Here is a 27112-nt window from a genome sequence, read left to right on the forward strand (position 1 = left end):
AAAAAAAAAAAGACCATCTTGTTCATTCTATTATTATACAACTGCCTCATGCACTATGAGAAACATGATTAAAAGTTTAAAAACTTGCATAGTAACCTTTATTAAAGATATTAGGTTGCATGACAGTAATGACATCTCTTACGGTAAACACAGATGGCATAAAATGCTAACTTTAACAGAGTAAGGCAAGAATAAAAGTGGTAGAATAGCAAGGGGCCAGCAATTGCGCCCTCATGTGATTCAGCAGAAAGGAGCAGAGCAATGATAAATTAGATAGTTTACACACTTGGTATAGTGTAAATTACTGTAAATGACAACGTTGGACCCCATTTACACCTAAAGGAGATCATCCCTGAGACTCCAGTACTGCACTTGATGATCAGATAATATAGGCCCTGCACTTGATATTCACCACAGCTGCTTCTGGGATGGAGTGAGAGTTCAGGATTCTGTGGTTAACCAGGTGGTGGCCTTGATTAAATCCATTTCCTTCATCCATGAACAGCAATCTCAAGGGGCATTTGTTATCCAAGGAATATGTTCCTGCTTAATGCCATCACTTCTATTCAGAATTACAATGTTTTGCATCATCCAGCGTTTATATACTATAATCTGCATCCTTCCTGTCCATTGTTTGCTTCATCAATTACTTCATCAAATATATAACGCATGTGTAAGAGTTCATCATTGTCCTTTTCCATAGTCTTAGTGACTTTATCCCTTCTCTCATCAGTTTCATTATTTTTGTTCTTAACTGCCCTACAATTTGGGTTTCCTCCATGTTCACCATCATTCTGTTCTTCTGTTTCGGACTCACCTGCTTCTTCGGACACTGAGTAAATCTCGCCTGGGTTGTTGGTCCCTTTGCAGTTCATTTGATGGCTCAGTCCAGAGCTAACAGTCCTGTATGGGACAGAACCATCAGTTAGGCCTGCCTTCCAGAGATTGGCTTTGGTGCCGCCCTCCTGGATGATAGAGGTGGTGAAACTCTGCAGTCTCTTTTTGCCCTTTAGTTGACTTCCAGCAGGAACAGGATTGCACTTTAGTGAATTGTCAGGATATGCCAGGTTCGAAGCTCCTGTACTCACTTTTGAGTTTGGCATGCCAAGTTTGGTACCTTTCACCATTCCCATGACCTCGTAACGGAAGCTTGAGATGTCCTGCTTGAGTTCCTATCAACAAAATATTCACGCATTGCTCAGTTAAACAGGCCTAGTAGATTATGTTAAATCCATGTTACAACAAATCAGCGATCAGAGTTAGTACATACTAAAGGCACATCATTTGATGGAGCACATCAACTGGGATCTTAGCATTCTGACTAACTATTTGGCTTTATTTAAAGGGATAGTTCACCCAAAAATAAAAATTATCTCATCATTTAATCACCTTTATGCCATCCCAGATGTGTATGACTTTCTTTCTTCTGCTGAACACAAACAAAGTTTTTAAAATAATATTTCAGCTCTGTAAGTCCATTCAATGCAAGTGAATAATTACCAGAACTTTGAAGCTCCAAAAAAAAAAAAAATCCACATAAAGGCAGCATAAAAGTAATCCATAAGACCCCACTGGTTAAATCCATATCTTCAGAAGCTATATGATAAGTGTGGGTGAGAAACAGGTCAATATGATAAAGTCTTTTTTTTTTTAACTATCAATCTCCACTTTCACTTTCTATCACATTTTGAAAGTGAAAGTGGAGATTTGTGGTAAAAAAATAAAAAAAATAAAAAGGACTTAAAAATTGATCTGTTTCTTACCCACACTTATCATATCACTTCTGAAGACATGGATTTAACCACTGGAGTCACTTTTATGTGGCCTTTATGTGATTTTTTTAAGCTTCAAATGTCTGGTCACCATTCACTTGCATTTAAAGGACCATCAGAGCTGAGATATTCTTCTAAAAATCTTTGTTTGTGTTCTGCAGAAGAAAGAAAGTCAAACACATTTGGGACATCATGAGGGTGAGTAAATGATGAGAGAATTTTATTTTGGGGGGAACTATCCCTTTAAGTGTACCTAGACTGTAGGGACTAAATTAAATTACTATTTAGAACAACGTAATGTTGATCAGCCTGACTAAATAGTATTAGTCGCTACTTCTGATTACTGACAATATTACTCTAGTCAAGTGTACATGGGAAACTATAGGGCAGGGTTTGGCAACCTATGGCATGCAATCAACAGATAGAGAGAGGGTTGTATTTTATTTATTTGAAGTCTCACACGTGCATGTGGGTTGCCAGTCTACCGCTTGTTGTAATCCTTCGTCATAATCGCGTTTTAATTATGAGCTGAATGGCCAATTAAACACTCTTAAAGCGTGTTATGAAACTGCACTAGTCAACAACAGATTTGCAGCACGATCAAATCATTCACGCTTCACAAGTTGTTGTTATCGCTTCACTTTTGGATAAACTACTATTTGGATAAAAAGGTAATGTTGGTTGGCCTACCCAAACAGTATTAGTCATTACCTCTCACTATTAATAATTTTACTTTAATTAATGTATGCAGATCTAGGGGTACTAAGCAAAACCACTATCTAAGCAGGTAGCCTTAAATACCTTAAAGTTATCCTCTGTTAGCCCCTCCTCTTTCTTGGCGTCCCTGATCATTGCAGCTACATACCGCTTAACCAAGTTTCTGAGCACCTCCTAAAAAATGAGATAAATTCAAGATTAATTAGATTTATGACCTCAAAAAGTGCCATCAAATAATGGAATAAACCAGCAGCCCATAAAGCCTTTTAGAGGAGTAGAAGTGTCCTCTCTTTTTAGAGATTAATACAGTGTGTGAAATCAAAAGGAATGGTGCTGTAACCTTTTAGCTGGTGATCTGATGCAAAGTGCACTTTCTAGACAGATTTAATGATCAGTTACTTTGAAAGAGACACCATTACCTGATACTGACGATTTGAGCGAACGTTTTCAGCTGCTCGCATCTAAAAAAAAACAAGATGGAATAGCTCTATTGTATTGATTTTTCAAAACACCTTGTTTGGTATATTAAAAGGTAGTGAAACTCCCAGCAGCTCCCATCATTTTTGTCAAAGAAAGAGAGAAAAAAATGAACACCCACATTTTGGTTCAGCACATTAAGTTTTATGTCAAATAAGCAACAACATAAATTGTTCATTTGTATTGCTTTAGAAGACTAGGAATATAGCATACTGTACGGACTACTACTTTGTATGATGATGATGATGTTGTTTTTTTGTCCTTTTTGGAACTTGATAGTATAAATCACCATCAGCCTGGACATTGTGCTTAATAACTTCTTTTGTGTTTCATGGAAGCAAGAAAGAAACATACATGTTTAGAACAACATAAGGGTGAGTAAATGGTAACAGAATAATTATTTTTGGGAGAACTATCCATTTGATATTAATTATTTATAGAAAATAAATCAAATGGAGTATTACCCCAAGTGATCCAAATGTTTCTGTTCTTTTTCTGATTTGAACATTTAAGCAGTGGCTCTTGATCCATCCAATGAGGTACCACACCGATTTTGGGCTTGGAATGATGTTGAAAGGAGGAGGCAGCGTGCCGCCCTCCTCAAAGTAGCTCATCCAAAGTTTAGTTCTGGCAAACTTCCACTCAATGTCAGCATGATCCTGTGGAGCAACCACAGAAAAGACAAGTTGAATATACAGTACATAGCAAAAACTGAAAGACAGATACACATTCCAGTCATACAGTCCTTTATTTGAGAAACGACATGGAATATTTGCATTTTTAAACTTTTATTTGTCAAAAATAAACAATAATTTGTACCACTTACCGCAATATGTTGGTAGGAGTTGTTCATCATAGCAATAAGCATGTTGAGAAGAACCACAAGAGAGATTATGTTGTAGGTACCAAACATTGTGGCTCCAACAAACTCGGTGAACTGATGATCGGGGCCGACATTTGTCACATACAGGGAAATGAGACCAAATATGGACCAGAACAATGACTGTAGTGTCTCAAACATACTGAATAAAAAAGAAACATACAAAACATAATATCACTATTTCGGCAAACTCTGAAAAGCAAGCAAAATGGATGTTAGAAAACTACAGCTCCTCACGTGGTGAAGGCATTGTTCTGCTCTGTGCAGCGAATGCCCTTGCATGTGACATTTTGGGCATCAGATTTGCCATCAGATTCATAATAGAAATACAGCTGATTGAGTCCATTTGCAAAGGCGAGCAGCACCAGGCAGTAAATGAAGAGGAATTTGAGGATGTCCAGCAGCATTCGGCCAAGAGAGATCTGTAGGGGGCCAAGGTGGGAATTGGCTGTGAAGAGTGAAATTAGTCGTAGGGAGCTAAAGATGTTAGCAATGGCAAACAAGGCCTCGCCAACCAGGGTGGGGTGCAATTTCTCCCAGTCCTTCCGATCTTTGCAGTCTTCATACTGCAGAAAGACAGGTGTTGAGAATTTAGTATGTCATCTTTTTAATGCTCTGGTCATGTTCTATTCTGGTTTTATAAACATAGAATTAGCCTAGATTAGCACAACAAGGTGTAATATGATACATTTCCAGCGATAAAAAAATTGGTGTGTCCACACTGAAAATGTAAATACTGCACGCCACAGATCTCAGCCAATCAGAATATATTGTATTATAAATATACAGTTATGTGGAATGGGATTTTCAATGGGGTGGGGTTACCCAGCACAACCCTGCAGAAGTAGAGCGCAACTGTCCCCGCCCACTTTTTCAGCTGTCTTGGTTCGGGAAGTATTTTTCCCATAAATTTTTTCCATAGGGATTTCAAAAAATTCTTCATAATAGAGTTATCAGCAATGAACCAATCCAACCAGCTCTGATGTGAATCACAACATTACAAACTTTGTTTTGAAGCAAAACCTTATTCAAAAATGGGACAAAAAGATAAAATGGTACAAGACTATGTACTTAACGTCTTTAATGACGGAATGAATGCAATAAAGCATTGCGAATGGCACAGTCGAATTAAAAAGGATGTGAAAACATCAAACAACTTATTTAAAGTTGATTATAAGTATAGAATAAATATATTTAAAATATATCGCAAAATGTTGAGATTTTTACAAATATATAAGTAGTTTGACAGATTAGGGAGACCAACTCAATTGCGTCATTTGCAGTGCCATATGAAAGTGGGTGGTCGGTGTGGCTCTTTTGCTATGGTTTGTTTGCCGCAATTCTCTGATTGGTGGATCATGGGTAGTGTAGTTCTTCACCACGAATTCCGCTATTAAACATGATTTTTTTAAAAAGTTGAAATAACCAGAATTGTATAATATTTATCAACATCAGACCTCACGGTAGGTCTATCCTAAAGGTTTATAAGTTAATGTTAACAATCAATTACCCTATGAAAAAAAAATAAATAGGATTTTTACACCAGACTTTTGTGCTCTATACACATTTTTCCTCACTTCTCCACAAGTGGCACCATTACGACGAGAGACTTCCTGTAGGATGCTCAACACTTCCACTTTATTTTTTTTATCAGCTAGACCAAGTTACTAGTGATGGTGAGCACCGGAGGCTCTGGAGGATTTTGTGTTGTTAGAGGATGTCAAAACAGCTACAGAAAACTTTAAAAATTACTAAGAAATGAATGTTATGACAAGAAGCCTAAAAAGCTACTAATGCCCAAAACATTTCAAGTTGACAAAGATTTAATATGCAGAGGTTGCATTTAACTTAATAACAGATGACAGATAAAAAAAAAAAAGATGGCGCATCAGATCCCCTCAGTGTTCCCTTCCTCAATGAAACCCAGCACTTTAGTTTTCATTTTAACCATTTTTACGTGGCTCCTCTGTCACTGTGCGCTACATGTCTTCTCTTTCTCACACCCACACACAGTGCGTGTGCAGATACAGAGAGAGTGAGAGCCTAGTGTCTAATGATTAACTTTACCCTGGGAATGTGTGTGATTGTTGGGGTGATCAGACGTCCCAATAAAACTGGGAGAGTCCCGATTTTACGAGCCATTTTCTGTGACAAAGTTACAGTCAGATGCCTTTAACTGTCCCGATCAATCGGTCTTAGCTTGAATGTTTTGCGAAACTGACATCGCTATGCTTCATTCTTTTAATGTAATGAGAAACTAACGCATGCGACGAGACAATCGTTCATTCCCGCAGTCTCAGAATTAGCAGTACTTTTTCCAAGCAGCTTACTTAGAAAATGTCTCCATCACTGCCCCCATCACCTCGGCTGCTGTTGTCTGTCTGTAAGAAAAATCTCCTCACCTGCAAGAAGCCATACACCGGGAGGCATTGATGATAATAGCACCATGCAGTGCAGGTCATTCACAGCTTTCAGTGAGAAAATTATTTACATTCCGTAAACACAGACTGTTCAGCCTGTTCTGACTGTTATTTATGTTTTAGTGCTTGGTAAAGGGAACAAGCTACAAACCGGAAGTCTTTAGCATCCTCGTTGGTAGCACGCTTAGCATAATGGGTAATTTCGTTGTCCAGGAAAATCGTGGATAGACACTAAGCAATCAACAAAATGTCCTGTCACCTGTTGGGGTCATGGCTGATTAGCACAAAACTCAGATTTAAAGGCGGGTCACACCTAAGGACAAAATACTACTCTATATCTATGAGGTTTATTCTATATCTATAGGAAATGTAACATTTTATTTTTGGTGATGGGAAAACCTTAAAGAAATTAAATGCAGTATTGCATATTAGCAATGACATTTGTTACCTTAATGTGGGCTACAATCTTCAACGAGATAGTGGCCAGATACAGAGAATTCATGACAAAGTCCATAAGATTCCACCAGTCATGAATGTAATCCTGAAATCCACCATCCCACATCTGTTTGATCTCAGCCCATACAAAGCCTGAAAAGCAAAGATTTTCAAAGATAATTTATGTAAAACCAACCACAATCATATTTAACAGATCAAACAGATGTTTTCTCTGTCAAAGCAGCCCAAAGCACATTACCTAAAACCCAAGGTAGGATTATCCATTCCACAGTGGTGGGCGCTGGGCCCTGCTGCATAGCATTAACTGGGACCACGTGTTGGGAGGCCAACAGCAGGAGCAAAAGGAAGGTCAGGTATGATGCAGTGTGGCATATAAACTTGATGAATGGTTTTCGGATGAAGAGGCCATAGTGGCTCTTGGGTGCGATAAGGTAGAACAGGGAGAAGAGAGGGAAGAGGACCCCAATGAACATACAGGTGGTGAACTTGCTGGCCCAGTGGCGACGTCTCCAGCCTGGGAACTCGTCATACCAGCGAGAGGCGAGCAACTGCTGACAGTTTGGCTGTGCTACAAACTAACCAAAGAAATTGCTGTCAGTTAAACTGTATCCTGAGAAACCGACAAGGACATTTAATATTGAACACATTCAAAGAGTTTTACACAGGAGTAATAAAAAACAGATGAACGTAATTCATTGTTAACAATCAAGACATTAAAACATATAGTATAAATAATGTGTGGAGTTGCTGAAACCCCGACTGCACTTCTATAAACCCAGTGATAATTGAATGATCTGCTGGCCTTTTCACACTGGAATGTGCACTAAAGCAAAATCATTTTCTTCCTTCTATTATGAGAGGAGATTTTAAAAATCTTTCGGAGTTTGCAGCAGCTGCATAAGACACTCTCTCTGCTGGAGAGCGCAAACAACGGAGACATACCATAATGAGAAACAAGTGGCATTTCAAAAGAGCAAAGGCAAAATAGGCTTACATTAACACACAGTTCTTTTATCTCAGGCAGCTCTGTCTGGTTTTCATCATATCTGGTTTAAATCATTTTAGGATGATGAAGAGAGCATTCTGCACCTTTTCTGAAACCATCTGACTTGCACATGAAATGTAACATGCCAAACACTGACTCATGTGTGAATTAAACATGCATTCATGTAATAAGATCTAATGGGGCTATTTACAATTGCCATCTGTAGTTGATGTTTTCATTCATTTCTCATTAGGTTAACCCTCCTATTGAGGATAGGTAGATAATGATTTTTAAATACCACATAGTTTTTAGTACAGGAACCAAACTATGTGACTTTGTCAATACTATCAAAATTTTTTCTGATTTAAAAAAATAAAAATTGTTACATCTGCGTTCGCGGGTCAATTTTGAACAAAACATCAATTGTGGCTTTACACATGATGTCAATTTTTTTGTACATCTATGAATTCGATTTTTTCTTATAACGTTTTACTTACATTTAGCCTCTTTCCCATACTCTCTCAAACATTTTTTGTCTCTCACTGGGACTGCATCTTGTTTACAAACATCCACACACACATATAGTCACACACAGACACACACAAATTCCTGAACAAAACAGACATGACAGATGTTACAAACATAACAAATAAACTAAATCAAAGGTACAATGGCCTAAAGGGGGTGTGGCGAGAGCAAAAGTTCAAGCACACATCAGTCTAAACAGGACTTGGAAGAGGAAATTGTCCACATTTTACTCTGCAGCCATCTGATGCCGAACCACCTTGCTACATATTCACGCATCAACATTCGGTGGTTCATGCAAGTAAAGAAGTATTAATGTTGTAAACTTGAGTTGTACAAATGTTTTGATGATGTTTAGTTGAAAAAGAATATGTTGGTTTCATAACTTTTGACCATGAAGTTAATTTAAATTACTAGTAATTGCCACATTGCTGTAGTTTTGATATGTCAAAGAATTTCGACATTTTATTATTTCAACAAAAAATAGCATATTAATTAATATCTTTTTTATTTGACAGTTAACATGCAAAAAAAAAAAAATAATCTTTTTACATGTATGAACAGTTACGGACGTATTTTTTTGTAATGAACAATTTTATTGATTCATATACACATAACAGAGAAAAACTCAACACATATACGAAGAATCAACATTTTACATTTAAACCCCACTAATACAATCCCACCCTGACCCCCAACGGACACCCCTGTGGTCCCACATAATAACACACACAAACAATCCCAAAAAATAAATAAACATTTTAAAAATAAATAAATAAAATAAAATAACAATAAACATACATGATTAAACTAAACTACACTCTCTACATCCCCTCCCCGAGAGTCCCCCCAAAAATCTAAATATTTGCCCCATTTTTTTAACAAATAAGTCCCTAAACCCCAGCCTTCTACTTACCACTTCCTCAAATGCAGCTACCCTCCCCATTTCCACACACCACTCCGAAAAAGAGGGTGCTACACTTGACTTCCAACCCCTTAAAATTACTTGCCTGCCAATCATGAGACTAGTCAGAACCCAATTTTTTATGTGATTATCCCCCAAATTCATGACCGCCCCATCACCCAAAATACAGAGTCTGGGACAAAGCAAAATTTGAACATTCAAAATATCACACAAATAATTCTGAACCTTTAACCAAAAATCTTGGATCTTAACACACCCCCAAAAAACATGGGTAGTGTCTCCAACTTCTGCTTGGCATCGCCAGCAGGTGGGTGTGTCTTTAAGACCAAGCCTATATAATCTAGAGGGGGTCCAATAAAATCTATGTAAAATCTTAAGGTGAACCCTTGCATCTCTAGATACAGACTTGACATTTTTCAGAATCTTAGTCCACACTCCCTCCTCCAATACCAAATTCAAATCTTTCTCCCATAACCTCTTGAGAAGTTAAAGCTCCATCCCCCAGACCCTGAGTTAGCAGGGAGTAATACACTGATGCCTCATGACCTTTTCCAAAAGCAGCAATCACCTCTCCCAAAGCACCTGCCGCCTTAGGGGGGTGTGTGCTAATCCCAAAAACAGTACAGAGCATGTGGCGCAGTTGCAAATACCTATAAAACTGAGAATCCCAAAATGATGACACAAATTCTCAAAAGATCTCAACACTTCACTCTCATACAGGTCGCCGAGTGTAGTAACCCCCCTCACAATCCACTCTGACCAGCAGAAAGGGGACTTGTTGATACATAATTTGGGGTTCAGCCATATGCTTGAGGCAACATTTAAATAAATGTCTGAATTAAATACTCTGGCCACTCTTGTCCAAATGATGTGCAAATGTGAAATAACGGGGTGTGATTTAACTTCTCCGGTTAGTTTGATAGAAAGGCTTTGCAGTGGCAAAATAGGGGCAAGGACTTCCTGTTCAATAGAAAACCAGGGAGGGGCTCTTTCAGGTGGAAGCGACCAATGAGCCAAATGCCTGAGACCAAACGCATAATAATAAAACAAAATCTTGGGTAGGTCTAGCCCACCTTTGTCAATCGGCCTATGTAGTTTGTTGAAATGTAGTCTGGGACATTTACCATTCCAAATAAAGGATTTTCCTATGCTATCAAATTGCTTGAAATAAGAGAGGGGGACATCTATAGGGAGTGACTGTAGTAGGTAGTTGTATTTTGGAATACAATTTATTTTAATAACATTAACCTTCCCAATCATCGATGAATGTAATGAAGCCCACCTGTCCACATCACTCGAAAAACTTTTTTTAACGGGTCAATATTAACTCTAACTAAATCAGACAAATTTGCTGGGAATAAAATACCCAAATACTTAATGCCCTGTTTGGGCCACAGGAAGGCACCCAGCTGGAAAGCCATTACCGGGCAGTATGCTGTCAGAGCCAAAGCTTCAGATTTAGACCAATTGACTTTGTATCCTGAGAGCTTGGAGAAGGAATTAATAATTCTGTGGAGGCAAGGCAAAGATCTAGTGGGGTCAGGGACAAATAATAAAATATCATCTGCGTAAAGCAGAAGCTTATGCGCCACACCTCCCGCAATCACCCCTGGAAAATCATCCTCCTTTCTTATCGTGGCTGGTAATGGTTCCAGGGCAAGACAGAACAATAATGGGGAAAGAGGGCAACCCTGCCGAGTGCCCCATTCAGAGTAAAATAATCTGAAATTAATCCATTTCTTTGTACCGCTGCTACAGGGTGTCTATAAAGTAACTTAATCCAACCAATAAATGTACTTCCGAACCCATACATTTCCAAAAAGATAATCCCATTCTACCATATCAAAACGCCTTTTCAGCATCAAGTGAGATGGCAGCGACCGGAGACTGATCATTCGCTACTGACCACACGATATTAATGAAACGCCTAATGTTATCAGAAGAGCTACAGCCCCGAATAAACCCCACCTGATCTATATGTATAAGAGATGCCATAACTTTACTTAATCGGTTACCCAAAATTTTTGACAAAATTTTAACATCTAGCTGAATCAGGGAAATTGGACGGTAACTTTTACACTCGCTTGGACCTTTGTCCTTTTTAAGAATCAGACTGATCCGGGCTCGTGTCATGGTTGGCAGAAGCTTTCCATTCTTTAATGATTCCGTATAAACTTCTAACAAAATTGGAGCCAATTCTGTATCATAAGATCTAAAAAATTCAGCAGCAAAACCATCCGGCCCCGGAGCCTTGCCTGTAGGCAAGGCCTTAATTACCTCTTCAAGTTCCACCAAGGTTATCTCAGAATCAAGAGAATTTTTTTTTTATAAGTCGTCAATTTAGGGAGTTCTAATGGTTCCTCAAATTTTCTAATATCTTCATCAGTTGACGAAAACATGGAACTATAGAGATCAAGACAGAACTCTTTGAAGGCATTATTAATATAAATGGCCGAAGTAAAAATTTCACCCTCAGCAGATTTCACTGAGGGAATGGTAGAAAAAGACTCTCTCTGCTTTATATATCTAGCCAAAAGCTTCCCTGCTTTGTCCCCCGACTCAAAGTATGACTGTCTTGCCCTGAACAAAAAAAACTCCACTTTCCGCGACAAAATAGCATTATAGCTGTATTTTAATCTAGTCAATTCTCTGAGGCCATCAGACGACATTCTGCGCTTCAGCTCTGCTTCGGCACTTTTAATATTCTCTTGCAACTCCACGAGTTCTTGGGCTTTGGATTTTTTGGTAAATGAGGCATATTGTATGATCCGACCCCAAAGAACCGCCTTAAGTGCCTCCCAAGCCATGCCCACAGAAGATACTGAGGACCAATTGGTCTCCATATAAACACTGATTTCAGTCTTTAACATTTGTTGGAAATCAGGATTTTGCAAAAGGAATACATTAAAGCGGAAACTATATGATTTCTTTTTCTCCGTATGTGGCAACACCTCTAAACTCACCAGGGCATGATCTGAGACTAAGATATTTCCAATTGAGCAATCAACAACAGATGAAATGAGGGACTTAGTTATAAAAAATAAAAAAAATCTATTCTAGAATAAATCTTATGGACTCATGAAAAAAAATTATAGTCCCTACCAGATGGTTCAAAAGTCTCCAAATATCTGTAAGACCAAGATTTTTACACATCCTGTGAAGCGTCATTGTTGCTCTAGGGGGCTTACACACTTTTGCTTCACTATGATCAAGGACTGAGTCCATCAAAAGATTAAAGTCTCCTCCCAATATTATATCATGAGGGGTGCCAGCGGCTTGCAACATCCCCTCAAGATCTATAAAAAAGCCCTGATCATCAGCGTTAGGTGTGTAAATATTAGCCAAAAATCAAACTTTGCCCCTGAATTTCTCCTAAAACAATAATGACTCTTCCTAATTGATCTTTACTCTGTTTAAGACATTTGAATTTAGATGTTTATTTATCAGTATAATGACTCCCCTGCTCTTACTTGAGCCAGCACTCAAGAAAGCATGTCCACCCCATATCTTCCCAAATTTTTCAGCTTCTTGCGGGGAAAGATGCGTTTCTTGAAGAAACACTATATCATATTTCTTGCGTTTAAGAAAAGAAATAACCTTCCTTCTTTTTATGGGGTGCCCCAACCCATTCACATTCCATGTGGAGAGAGATAACCTACTCATATTAACATTTGACATATTGATATAATAAAAAAATAAATAAATTGTGTGTCAAAAACAAGATTATACAGACCACATTCCCCATTAGTGCAACAATCAAACCCCAAATTTCCCCCCAAACAAAACAAACACAAAAAAGAAAAACATGTGCATTAACCCCACACACAACAGCGCCAACCAGAGTCAATCCCTCTAAACTCAAAAGGTCCATGTACACCTACGAGAACCCCTCCGACAACTGCCATTGGATTGCTCAACTCCGGTGCTTCTATACAAATTTTGTGATGCAAAATTACATATCAGAAAATACTTAAAACAGACTGTAAAACAGACCCCAGCCAACAGGCAGAATAAACACAAAGAACATGTAGATTCATTCACTAGAACTGTCTCGAAGGTGTGCTCTTCCACAAAACAAACTCCAGCTGATATAAAGCCGTTCAGTTTCCTCGGACAGGCAAACAATTGTTTAGTGAGCCGGCTGTTTATGAGTACGGCAGATGACGTAATCATTCTAATGTCCCTTAAAAATATTCCACAAAAACAAACTCCAGCCAACAGGAGGCATAAGCACAAAGAACGAACAGATTCTTCCACAACTGTCCCAAAGCAGTGTTATTCCACAAGTCAAACTCCAGCCGCTAGGCGGAACCAACACAAAAAGAAACAAAACAGGCATCCCGGTTCCTCGGATGATCAAGAGCCAAACTCACTCGGAGGACACGCAAAAAAAAAAAAAAAAAAAAAATACACCATGACTTACTCAGCTCGTCAACTTTATAAAAGACGTCCTTAATGTGAGCATGTAGATATTTTGCGGTTATCCATAGTGTCCATTCTCAATCTGGCCGGGAACTTCAGTGTAAAAACGATCTTCCGTCAATGCAAAAGTTTCTTGAAGGAAGTGTCATTCCACAAAACAAACTTCAGCCGCTAGGCAGAGCCAACGCAAAAAGAAACAAAAAATGGTGCCCAGCTTCCTCAGACAATCGAGTGACAATCAAATGGCTTATTCACTCCAATGTATTTATGAAGGAGAGTGCCTGTTTTGGACATGTAAATACTTTGCGACCATCCTTCGTTTCTATTCTCAGTTTGGCCAGAAACGTCAATGCAAAGTGATCTTCCGTTGATGTAAAAGTTTCTTACATTCCTTGAACCGATCGCATTTCCCTCTTGTCGAATTCGCAAAGTCCGGGAACAAGAAAATATTGTGATTCTTCCAAGAAAGGTTTCCTTTGCTCCTCGCCTGGCGCAACACGAGATCTTTTCGGATGATCTCAGAAATTTGTCCAGGATTGATCGGGGCCTGTCTCCCTCAGCAGATCCGCAAGCCGGGACTCTGTGAGCTCACTCAGTTTCCAGTTTATGGCCTGTTATGTCGAGCAGACGCAGAAAGAGCTCATCCAGAAATTTCACCATATCGCTGCCCTCTTCATGCTTAGGAATTCTAACAATTTGTATATTGTTCCTTCGGCTCATATTTTCAAGATATTCCAGTTTTTCCAAAATGTGTTCCAAGTCTGTTTTGGACGTGGGTGGATTAGCGGATAATTCCCTTTCCATTGACTCCAGATAATCGATCTTCTCAACATCTGCCACTCTTGTGACCAACTCAGAGGATTTTGTTTTCATCGCCGTAATCGATCGCCGTATTACAGCGAGATCCTCCAAGTCAGCAACAACCTTCGTCAGCATCACTGAGATGTTGGACAGTTGACGCTGAATTTCTTCTCCCGACATGCCTTCCAAATCGATTCCCCAGCTCGTGGCCTGTATGGGGGTGTCAGCTTGAGCACGTAAGAATCTTTAAATGTCTCCAGAATCTGAGGATTTTGACTTCTTTGCCATGTTTACCTCAAAGAGCAAATATGAAATTGGGTGTATCGAATCTCACCGGATTATAACATGAAAATAATTTAAAAACTAGCAAAGTGTGCAGAGCTCGTGATTCACACGTCTGCTTCTCGCATGGCGTCCGGTGAAACCCCCCCCCCAGTTACGGACTTATTAATGACTTACAATATAGTTTTAGTTGAAAACCATCAGATTATGAATGATTTATAAGATTGAATTCCACCAGGTTGAAATTGACTCGCGAATGCAAAAGATGTACGTAGATTCTGAACGCAACAGGAGGGTTAAAGCGTAATTTAGCATAAATTCTCCTAAAACCATATATGAATATTTGTCAAATAAATATATTTAAAATGAAATAAATAAAAAAGGGGACTGTTAATGTACTGGCCTTCTTTTTGTACTCTGGATTTTTGGACATACTGTATAATTGCTATTAAGGTTCTCTTTTTTGGTTCTCAAATCCATTAAAGTCAGAATGAAACAGTATTTTTCAGGATGTTGAATCTTTATTATTCTGCCTGGCATGTAGTCGTGGCTTCATTATGTTTAAGAAAGCACATTCACACACACACACACACACCACAACTGCATGGCAAAGTAAAAACCTGGAAGTTCTACTTCTAAGTGTTAAAAAATATTTTTGACAATAAATTAAGAACTCTTACCTCTAACACTAACCTCATTAGTAGATACAGTATGTACTACCAAATCATTTCATTTCTTCAGAAAATTTGAGTTAGAACGTTTTAATAAAGAGCGTGAAAGTTTATGGACAAACACACATGCACGCGCACACACAGACACACACGTTAACTTGGCTATCTAAATTGGGACATACCTTAGACTTCAAAATTATTTATATAAAGCTAATTATAATTATTTTTCCGAATGACAACATTGTCCACAGAGTATAGTTTAGTATGTACTCACACATACACCTCCCTTGCAATAGGAAGAAATATGAAGACAACCTACCAAACTAGCTAGTAATGTTTAATGTGTACAGCAGGGGGCAACATAGATCCATATGCTGCTGCATATCAGCAGCATCTCTCCTGACCAAATAAAAAAAGCACACACACAACTTACTTTCTGGGGTGAAAAAAATCCAGCTGTTTTACAAAACCCAATCCAATAAATAGATTTGAAACACAAAACCACCTGAAATGTATTATACACATTGTGTAAATAAACAAGGCAGCAGTCCAAATACAGTTTGTGACTGTTGAAACAAGCTGCTAAACACCTGCGTTAGCAATATGTCGTTGTAATATACTGGAGTGTTGTTTCTGTTGAATTCATTTCAAATGTACTACTGCTAATGACCTACCAGTCGCTCACTCCACTCACCTCTTTCTGATGGAACTTGATAGCCAGTTTCAGCCTTGCAAGATCATTATTCCCTTCATCCTCAAGTAGATTCAAATCATCCCTGTAGTTCAGAATCAACTCAAGCTCTCTGGAGCTGCGCGTTTGGTCGAGCAGATCTTTGGCGAACTGCTTACACAGTTGAGAAAGCTCCTCATACTCTGACTTAAATTCATTCTCCACTTTGCTTAGCTCCTGAAGCTCCCAGCTGAGCTGGAAGGCCGTCAGAAAGGGGTCCTCGCTGGAGAGTGCGATGAGTGAGGGACTGGCCAGGGCCCGGTAGATGTTGAGACGGGATCGGGAATGTCGCAGACTGTCAACATCTGAGCTGGACACGCATTCCATGCAGTTGCAACGCACCTGGTGGGGTTGGGGCATGGATACACCTTTCTGCACCAGCATCTTGATGATCTCATAGTTGTTGGTGTGTGCGGCTAATATGATGGGTGTTATGTCAGGGGTGAAATCCGAGAACTGTTTGTCCAAGAGAATTGGAGGAACCTAGAAAAAAAGAGAAATGTGAAATCCTACAGCTTAGGTGATGGGGCATAGTGGGTGAAGATCAGGCCTGGTTTGATCACCACAATGAACAAGCCATGAGCTACTGTATTATCATGTTTCTGATCTGAGTGTATTGTTTAGATGTCTTGCTGAGATGTTATTTCAAGGAAGGTTTGTTAACCATCAATCTACAAAGATTAGTCTGGAATTCACACAATTCACACAAGAATTTGACTGATGCACTATGAAGTAGTTCATCAGCAGAAGGCAACACAGCTAAGTGCTTTTTCATTGAGAATCTGTCTTTTAAAGTTGCTCAATGCATGATTCGGTCATTCTGTTTTAAAAAACTGTCTTTGGCAGTTGAAATCAATACTTAATTATGCTATTAACCTTTTCCCAACCAATAACAAATCCACCTTATTTTTCAGTGAGATATGGTGGCATGATGATCAGTTTACCATGTGAGGCCAGCGTCATAGCACTTTATCTGCAGCAGGGGCTTCAAACAAAATGGGTGCACTTTTAGTAAGTACCATTTTTCAGGCATTTGGACAATAAACATTATACCCTGTCAAATCAAATTTCTTTCCCTTTAGCATACTAAATACTGGAAATGTTGCTTGTCTGCCAGCCATGTCTGTGAAGGGTGACCTGTAAAATGTCTTGGAATTAACTTTCGACAAGAAATGCTGGTTTCAGCAACAACACATGCAATATTTCTTGAAGAACAAAGGGAAAGTCGTTGATATGTGTGTCTGATTGGTTGTTTGTTTGGATGTATAGTGGTGCATAAAAACAACTTTATTTTGTTGCGTTTGTTTAATTTCATGTTAAATATAGTGCCATTTCCATTCATTTGAATCAGAAAAATGAAATCGGCTGGGTAAAAAATATGGGTGGCTGGTAAAATTGGGCATTCACCAGCCACTGTGGCTCATGGGGAAAAAAGATCATTTCCCACCCAGCAAGCCATTTTCATGATATATCAGGAAAAAACTAACTGCACTGCACAGTTCTCTGTTAATGAGCACTTTTTTCAAAACTTTTAATTAAATTTAAGTCTGGAGGGAAAATTCTCCTTTAGAAAGGATTAGTATGTTAAGCTATTGTGCCATAGTCTGGAAATCAAACTGTTTGAAGCAGTCTAAAACTGACTGCAGATAATCTGCACATTTACAGTCATTTAACAAAAGAAGGTATTACCGGGGAACTGGGAATTCCTGCAGGTGTAAGCGAGACGAATGGGGAAAAGAGTAGTTTAGAGTGCTAGTTTAAACTCTGCCATGATTTCTTTTTTCAAATATAATTATTTTCATAATAAATTGGTAACTATATTATACATTGGTAATATATTTTAATGTTTTAATGAACTTTTAATGATTTAATTAATTACAAAAAAGTGTACTGCAAATGTGTATCTTTAACTAAGACCCCATTTCCACCTGGTATTAAGATGCGTTTTGGGTGATCTGATCACAAAAACCACACACAAATGTTGTCAAAAACGCATGTGACCACGTCGTATTTAAGGTGAAAACGCTAATCCGTCCTGTATGCATCCCGGCAGCAGTGAAGCACCACCCCTCACATGCAGTAGTGGTTCTAGCTTGTATGGCGGCGGGGGGTGGCGGGGTCTGTGTGGGTTCCTTTATTTACTTTAATATCATGCAGTAACACACTGACATAGTGAATGATGTATGTCATCATGAAACAGAGACCCTCCCCTCCAAATACGAATTCAAGTGGTCACAGGAGATGCATTTAAGCGAACACAAGTGGTCACAGGAGACACATTTAAGCGACCAGGTGTGAACAGCGATGTGACTGGATCACCCGAGATGCATCGTAATACCAGGTGGAAACGGGGTGAAAGTTGTCATATAAACAACAAGTGTAATGACCCGGGACAGGTAAAGAATATGTTATATACAGCATAGTTTTTCATACTGGAACCAAACATTGGGACTTTATCAAGACCATACAAAATAAATAATTAAATAAATATATTTTATTCGTTTTTGTATATAATTGTTTAAGAAAAATAACAATTTAAAACAAATAGTTCCTTCCATAAGAGGTCATTTTTAACCCATATGGGAAGAAACAATTCCTTTCACCTTCACCTTCACGCTTTCTGTATGTTATGCAGCTATAAATAGTTTTTTGTACATCTATAAATCAAATTTGGCCTAAAAATATTCCATATTTTCTCAAATTTAGCCCCTAGCCCCATACTGTTCTCTAGCTTCCCCACCAGCTCCAATGGGTACTGCATCTTTTCCAAAACAAAATTGCAGACTTTTTACTTTCAAACTTGGTTTGTGCACACATGTACATGTCCACACAAACAAACACACACAGAGAGAGTATTGTTTTGACAGTTCTGAAAAGGTAATATGTTAGCAAATAAGGTTGCATGATTTTAGATGATAGGGTAAAATGGGCCTAATGGCCCCCCACTAGATGGCAGAAAAAAACACTACAACACCTTCCTAAAAACCTGTACCACTGCAACAAATTGTTTGACATAAGTGGGAGAAAAAAATTATTTGTTGCTATGGATGTCAATAGAGATTAATTTGTGAAATAGGCATATACTGAAATTGTAACTCTAAAATGTATACTGTTCCTTTCTAAAAGCAGAATAAATCAAAAGCTGTAGTATATTTGAGATATTATAAATTGCCAAAAGTGATTGAAATAAACGTAACATGACATCCTTCGCCAATATTTGCCAAGTTTGTAAACCCTAAACTCAAAACTCTAAAGTAAATGTGTTGTCAGAGAACACTATCTTACCTGCATGCCCCTGCTGGGCTTTTTATGGTTTAAAAGCAGCTCCACGGCTCCCACCACCTCCTTTCTGATGGCGTGTAAGAGAGCATCCCCCACATACACGTTAAAACTGAGCAGCAGCTCGATGATTTCCAGGTTCTCATTCTCAATGGCAATAAGCAGAGCTGTCCGTCCTAAAGGGTCGATGCAGTTGATGTTGATTTTGAAGTAGATCTCAGCTTCTATCAGAGACTGCTTGACGCTGGCATAGTCGCCCTTCTCCACAGCGCACAGGTAGGCCTTCTCCAGTGGTGACAGCTCAGACTCGGCTCGAACTATGCGCAGCGGAATTCTGTCCCTGTATGAGAAGTGGTCTGTTCTGCGAAAGTAGAGCTGTGACATTGCTGCTATGCCTTCATGCAAGACAACTGGGGTTGGAGAGCAATGGAAAAAGAGAGAGAAAAAGAGACAAACAGAGGCCCAGTACAGACAAATGAAAGTATGTTGGTTAATGAGGGTAGGAATCATGCATTACAGAGGAAATGGCCCTAAGTATTGTAAACCGTCATCTCCACACCCAACATCCCATTAGCATGACACTGAGCCTTCATTTACTTGGTTTTCTGTTCACTCTGAGGACTCTCTAGTTATTAGGTTATTACATTTGTGAATTTTGTTGAAGACCACAGCGAAAACCTCAAATGCTCAATAAGACTCACTTCTAATGGTACATGATCTTAATGGCCATCACCAGTCTGAGAGCACACAATGGAAACAATGATATACTGTAGATTTATGCAATCAATGTATGATTCATATTTGTCCAAAACTAAGCATAAGTAAAGAATATATATTGTTACCATTACAGATAACACCAGAATGTCTGCAGGTTACTTCAACCTGTTGACAATGAGCTCGTTTACATGGACACCAGAAAGCCGTTTATTGCCAAAAAGCAGCTTAAGACTCAAAGTCAGCATATGCATTTACATGCACTGTGTTTTTCGGCTTTCCCTTTACTCCCGTATGCATGTGGCTCGTCAGTAAACAACTTTCTCCACAGCAATGTAATTTCTCTGTGACGCTTGCATAAATAACAAACATGGCATCCGAGGAAGACTTTGCTATTTTATTCTCTGTTGCTTCGCCTTATTTCCAGATATACCAGAGTTGTTGCTATGTTTGTTTCCTCAACCTTCCATCATGACCTGCAGCAGAATTGCACTGCAATAGTGGGGTTTCCCTCTTACTTAAACTCTGGGATTCCCCCAGTGTACTTGAACACATATGGACCTGAGGAACAGTAGTAGAAATTTTAAACTGGTGTGTATAAATTGGTATAGTTTATAGTGTGTGTGGCTGATTATCCCTTTTCCCACTGTATTCCAAGAAATGTTTAATCCTTTCCGCTGTGTTGTCTTGTTGGTAGGCTACATCCTATCACGTTAGTTATCCGGTCTGTTCACGCACATGCGCACTCTTCAAACACCCATCAGAACGGCGCTTATGCGTTTATGTGGCCACATAAGCCATGTTCTCTGGGAGAAACCTGGTGTTAAACTGCTTTTTCTTATTAACTTAAATGGCGAAAGGAAAATGCCATTTTCGTTTACATGATGTTTCAGAATTCCGCTTACTGCAAAAACCCTGGAATAAACCGTTTTCTTAAGTGCATGTAAACGGGGTAAATGATTTAATTGCATTTTGGCGCAGTCAAATTATGTCACACAGCAAACTAACAATGAACTATGCTTCTAACTACAGGTGGAGAGCTGTAGTTCTAATCACACACTTTGCGATGCTGTTTCCGAATGTTCGTTGAAACTATGGTTTCGGGAAACACCAAATCGTTGAACTATGTTCGTAATGCTGGAACTTGCAACCACATTTGGCTAATAATGCTTTTGGGAAATGCATCTATGTATGACTTTCTTTCTTCCATGGAACACAAAAGGAGATGTTGGGCAGAATGTTAGCCTCAGTCATCATCATTCACTTTAATTGCATCTTTTATCCATACAATGAAAGTGAACAGTGACTGAGGATAACACATTTCCTAACATTTCCTTTTGTGTTCCATGTACGAGAGAAAGTCATACGGGTTTGGAATTAAACATGAGGGCGAGTAAATGGTGACAGAATTTTCATTTTGGTGTGAACTATCCCTTTAAAATTAGATTATCAGGGCATTGCGAGCTTTAAACAGTACTGAACTGTGTTTATCAGCCATCTCATTAGCAAATGTTGATGATATGCAGGTCTGAGGTAGCAATGAGGGTCTAATACTTCACCTTACCTCACAAATGAGCTCTGGAAATGCCCTCTTGTAAGCTGACATTTGGATAAATGTACATTTGAATGGACAACACCGTCACGGGTCAATCACGACAATTATTTGTAATTGCTGAAATATGCATATGTGCCCTCTGGATACGAGATGAATATTTTTCATAATAGGCTCATGACTTATGATGACTTATAGATCAATATATAACCAACCGCAATAAACTAGGGATGCACCAATCCGACACCGGGATCGGTATCAGCTCCGATACTGAAGCTTTTAGACAGATCGGGTATCGGTCTGACGAACCCGATCCAAATCTGATACTGTGTGTTAGTCATGTTCATTACTGTCAAGCTCCAAAAATGACATAAAAGAACCATAAAAACACCATTAAAGCAGTTCATATGACTCGTGCATTTTATTCAAAGCCACCTGAAGATGTGCGATACATGGCCGCAGCCAGCTATGAGGTCACCGAGGTCTGGACCTCGGTAATTTTTTCATATTCAAAAATATATTTTGATGCTATGTACAACTGAATAAAAAAAAAATAAGCGGTTGATAACTCCTTTGAGTGTCTGCATGCATGTATAATTTCATTTAGACAGTTGGCTGGATTCTTTAGTGTCCACAAATACTAAAAGAGTGTGACGAAATGGCGCTACCTGAAGCTGCGCAGTGCATTTGCCGGCAGAGCAGAGTAAAAGTGGGCCGGTCTCACTAATCTGACAAACCTGCTCTGCGCTTGCGGCGTGCTGTCCCGAGGTTAACACAGTGCGAGTCGCGTGCGACCCATTTGAATTTGACACAGAATTCTCAGTTGGAAACCCATCCGAGACACTTAAAGGCTCTGTGCTGAAGCTAGTTGATACAAGATTAAACAGCCCGTCATATTAAACTACAGTGACTTGGTAAACAGGAAAACATTGTTCCATTCACAACGGTAATTACAGGCTTTTCATTCCACAAATCAGCACCCTTATAGAAATATACCTGACAGTTACTGTAGTAACATTAACTGTAGTAGTAACTATGGTATTTTGCCAGAAATAGTGTATATATATTTGTAATACATTTTAATATTATTAGCCTACAAAAATATGAAATATTGTATATTAGGGCAATAAAAGTCACTTTTATGGAGGTTGTTTTTATTATTTCTACATGTGTTTAGGATATTGTTTTTCATTACAAATTCCATGGATTTTTTTTTTTTTATAATTATATATATATAATTTTTTTACAAATTAATTACATACAATAATTACATCTAACCATGGTGGGTTTTTTTTTTTTTTTTTTTTACCTGTGATTAACATGATCTTACTAATACCATAGTTAAACTCTGGATACTATGCACGAACAATGGTAAATTGTCATAAATGCAACTACAAAGCAGAATTTAAAAAAAAGTTTTAAAGCCTGGACACTCATGAATTAAATATGAAGTTATTACTTTTTCTCCTTTGTAAATATGTTTAGTTCTAATGAACTTTAATTGAAAAAGGTGAATTGAAGGTAGCTAAACACAGTAAATCTTTGTTCATGTCATCTTGGACTTACAGTGACACCTAGTGGTGTGGATGCAGCATCATTCAAAATCAGCAGTTTTCAGTTACAGATGCCATTTTAGAAACTCATTCTTCACAATCAGTCATGATTAATTTAAACAATGAGTGAAAGTGTCCAATAACAATATGGTTACTAATATTAAGTGAGTAGTATTCAACTGGTCATGTGATTCTAAAATGGCAGCCCCCATTAGGGCACCCCTGCCCCATGTAGAATAAAACAGCTTTTATAAGGTTACTGATATGACTACAGTCCTCATCTCATGTGAGTGCTCATGATTTTATACATATGTTTCAAAATTACAATTCATTTCACCAGGAGCAAAACTTTTTTAAAGGGGAAAAAATTACTGATGCACCTTTAAATAATTAAGAGTCTGGCAAAAGGAAAACAATTGATTGTTTTGGATAATATTAATATGTAACAGAGTTAACATAGCCCTAGATAAATTAGTTGTTAATTAACTTTTGCTGTTTTTCTGTAGTTAATATGAGTAAATTTTGCTGCCCAACTCAAAATCAATGCTTTATTTTCAAATGTTCATTTCTTTGTGACAAAAATTCAGTATTAATGTTGTTAACTGCATTTGCGATTAAAAAATTATTTCAGTATTATTATTGGTTTCTGTCCTTTAATTTTTATATTTAATTTTGATGTATAGAATATGTTGCGTTTGTAGGTGTTATTTTGGTAAAAGTCTTGATACCTCACCGTGGACCTCTCTAATTTTCAAACCCTGGCTACGGCCCTGGTGCGATAGCTCTGTGAATCACAAAAGGCTGTGTTTAATAAGTAAATATATAGTATGCACAGCGCCAGCGTGTTAGTGAATGGTGCTGCTCTGTTGACACAAACTCACACACAGGCTGGTGATGCACTCGCGGCTATTTTTAGCCTTCACAGCGGTGCACAGTATTTGAGCGCTACTCAAGAACAGCATCTCAGATGTAGATGCTCAATAGTTCGGTTCACTTATAATATGCATTTAGAATGGCACCGGAGGTACATTTTACCAGAATTTGAATAAGAAGCGAATTAAACTGCTGTGAACTTGCCTACAAACAGACACATACAGGACTTCCTGGAGAGATTAGAATGTCAAAATAAAAGCGTGAGGGTTTAAAAAGTGCACGTTTTAATATATTACTGTTGTATTTAAAATTCAAAGTCAATAATAATAATATTAATAACAATTTATTATTATTATTATTGTCATCATTAGTATTTGTTTATAATACTATTATATAAGTTGAATGTGTTCCAAAAAAATAACTGTGTGAATGAAAAGTGGACTGATGTCTTACAACTAAATTGAACAAAAAAGAGATCTGAATCCTTTAAAGTCCAGATGCAAGTTGAAACATTTTTGAAAAAAATAAAAATAAAACACTGGTTTCTTTTCTACTGAAGATTTGAAGGCTGGAATTACTATTAATTTTGCTGCTACATTATCCAGTATACTAGTTAATAATAAAGTGTTTCTTAATAAGCTATACATTTATATTGAAATAATGTGTAGTTAGAGGTTTGTGTTTCTTTACATTTTAAAGAGTACTCCCAATTCTAATATATTCTAAGATATTCTAAACTGATTATGCAAAAAACAAAAACAAAAAAAAAAAAACAACAACACTGGTATCGGCTTGGGATCAGTATTGGTCGATACTGAGATTTCCGATATCGGAATCGGATCGGAAGAGAAAAAGTGGTATCGGAGCATCCCTACAATAAACTCAGTCAACCAGTAAGATAAGCTGATGTTTTATGGTGAGATCTTTCTCTTGTGATTTAGAGAAACATACTGTTAAATCATTATGCTCCTCAATAGACTTAACAAACAGTTAATATATAAAGATTACTGTGATTACTACACTCTCTAACCCTAACATTTACAAACTCATTTCAAGATCTAAATTATGACATTATTTGGTCAAATTATGAACCTTATCAGCTGGTGAAGTGAAGTCTTCTTTATGAGATTGCATAATTGTGAGGACAAACATGTAGTCCTCACATGTGCTATTTTTTTCTTTATTTAGTCTTTTTACTCTCGATATTTTTCGAGTTTGTAACCCTCACTTGCTGAAATGGAAGTACTGAGTAAAGAGAAGAATGCATTGCCCTAGTAATGCAGAAATGGTTGATCAACACATTACCAGCCACTGGCAGACTAGTGCGCAGTGCGCTCGTCTCAACTGAAGACAGATTGTGTTTCAAAAACTGGTAAGCTCCCTACATAAACAGCATGTTTGGGCATAGAAAGGGCGTTTCACGTAGCCAAATAAGTAGTTTAGCGCGTTTCAGGTGAGCAAAATCCCCTATATGTTGGCCAAAATCGCTGCACGCGCCCATGCTTCCCAAAAATGTTGCATGCGCTGGCGCCAAAAACGCAGTCTAGGTAAGCAGAATAACCAGGTTTTGAGACACAGCCTACATTTCAGGCGGCAGTAGGCTGTAGTTTATATAAAGCAATTATAGTGAAACGCTTAAAAAAAACTCAGAGATTTACTAGAGAAAGTAATTAGTTATTAGAGTTATTAGTGAATACACGAATCGTTCTTATAGTAAGGAATTAACTGTGTGGAAAAAACGCGTTTATAAAATGGACACTGGAACACACTGTCACATTAATGAAATAACGGGATCTCACCTCACCTGTTGGTTTTGTATGTTGCACTGCCTCGTGTCTGAATCCAGCTAACTAATGTACAACAGGTGTACAGCTCTATGACAGCTCCAGAACCGTTACACTCCTTCCGCCTCCACAGAGAAAAGAGCGCGAAAATGCGCAACGGTCGAAATTGCACGCGGGGAAATGCTGTCCATTTGCACGCGCTTTGATCGGCGGTTGATCAAGATTATCGTGCGCAGTGAGCCTCATTGATCCTCTCATTGCGCATTCAAGATGGAGCTAATCTGCAGAGTTTGCCAAAGAGTCACATGTTCGTTACCTCCAGAAAGTACATCTGTGGAATCTGTGATCGTTTATCATCTTGCATGTACTTCTTTCCATTTAGGTTTCATCGCACTTTGAAAAGAGGCTCTTTCATCTATTTCAGGTTTTTGCTCGGTGAAGAGACTTGGAGCGCAGAAGCAACCACAGGTTCTCTCTCTCTCTCTGATGAGCCCGATCCAAATCTGATACTGTGTGTTAGTCACGTTCAGAGAGAGAGAGAGAGAGAGAGAGAGAGAGAGGGCGCTAGTACATACTTCCTCACTCGATGTCTCTCGACAGTTAATTTACAGTCTTTAGCCATTTCTCTCATTTCTCTCAAGTACAAAATCCTTCATTAAAATGTAGTTCCTCTGATGTTTTCATTAAAAAGCATGAAAACATATTTCTCAATAAATAATTTATCATTGTCTTAATTAAAAAATAATGATTAATTATCTAAGGCAGGGGTCAATACACAGTCATGTCATTTTACATTGAGGTGAAAATGTTTCCAGAAATACACTTGACGCAAGTATGCGAACGCAGACCAGAGTTTGCCAATGCGCGTGGTGCGTTTCTGCGTTACTGTGGCGGTACCAAAACTCAGTACTCAAGTGGGTAACCTTCAAAAGTATTTGCCATAAAACCGGATGTGTTAGGCTATTATTACGGTAAGTTGCTATAAATATACTGACTGTAACTATCGCCTGCAACAACACAGATGACTCTAGATGTAGAAGCTCACCGTAGAAATGGACAGTCCATACTAATGTTTACTATAGAGCACATATAGACTACAGTTGGGTTCTGGAAGTTAAAATACCATTGATTTTTTTTTTTACATACATTTTTAAAGATGCACTTAGTGACTTTTGTTTTTGTGTCATCTTGGACTTACACTGACACCTAGCGGCTTGGATGCAGCATAATTTAAAATCAATAGTTTTCAGTTTCAGATGCCAATATAGAAATGTAGTGTTCACAGTCAGACATG

The 27112-nt window shown here is 38.3% G+C and overlaps 1 protein-coding gene across 3 annotated transcripts; it reads right to left on the reverse strand.

The window, feature by feature from the left end:
- Positions 1 to 26268, reverse strand: LOC127433849 (short transient receptor potential channel 4-like). Of its 3 annotated transcripts, none has more exons than XM_051686120.1 (11): positions 25839 to 26268; positions 19349 to 19752; positions 16028 to 16546; positions 6961 to 7297; positions 6715 to 6854; positions 4084 to 4412; positions 3793 to 3988; positions 3431 to 3625; positions 2909 to 2950; positions 2574 to 2663; positions 1 to 1172 (listed from the first exon to the last, which is right to left on the reverse strand). In XM_051686120.1, exons 2-11 carry the CDS (start codon positions 19724 to 19726, stop codon positions 606 to 608), a joined length of 2793 nt encoding a protein of 930 aa, XP_051542080.1. In that variant the 5' UTR covers positions 19727 to 19752; positions 25839 to 26268; the 3' UTR covers positions 1 to 605. The 3 variants fall into 3 exon arrangements, with proteins under 3 accessions (XP_051542080.1, XP_051542081.1, XP_051542079.1); XM_051686121.1 differs by having other exon boundaries at positions 25834 to 26268; XM_051686119.1 differs by lacking the exon at positions 25839 to 26268 and having other exon boundaries at positions 19349 to 20038.
- Between the last annotated feature and the right edge of the window lie 844 nt (positions 26269 to 27112).

This window comes from Myxocyprinus asiaticus, chromosome 43 (assembly GCF_019703515.2).
Source record: "Myxocyprinus asiaticus isolate MX2 ecotype Aquarium Trade chromosome 43, UBuf_Myxa_2, whole genome shotgun sequence".
Taxonomy (NCBI): Eukaryota; Metazoa; Chordata; class Actinopteri; order Cypriniformes; family Catostomidae; genus Myxocyprinus; species Myxocyprinus asiaticus.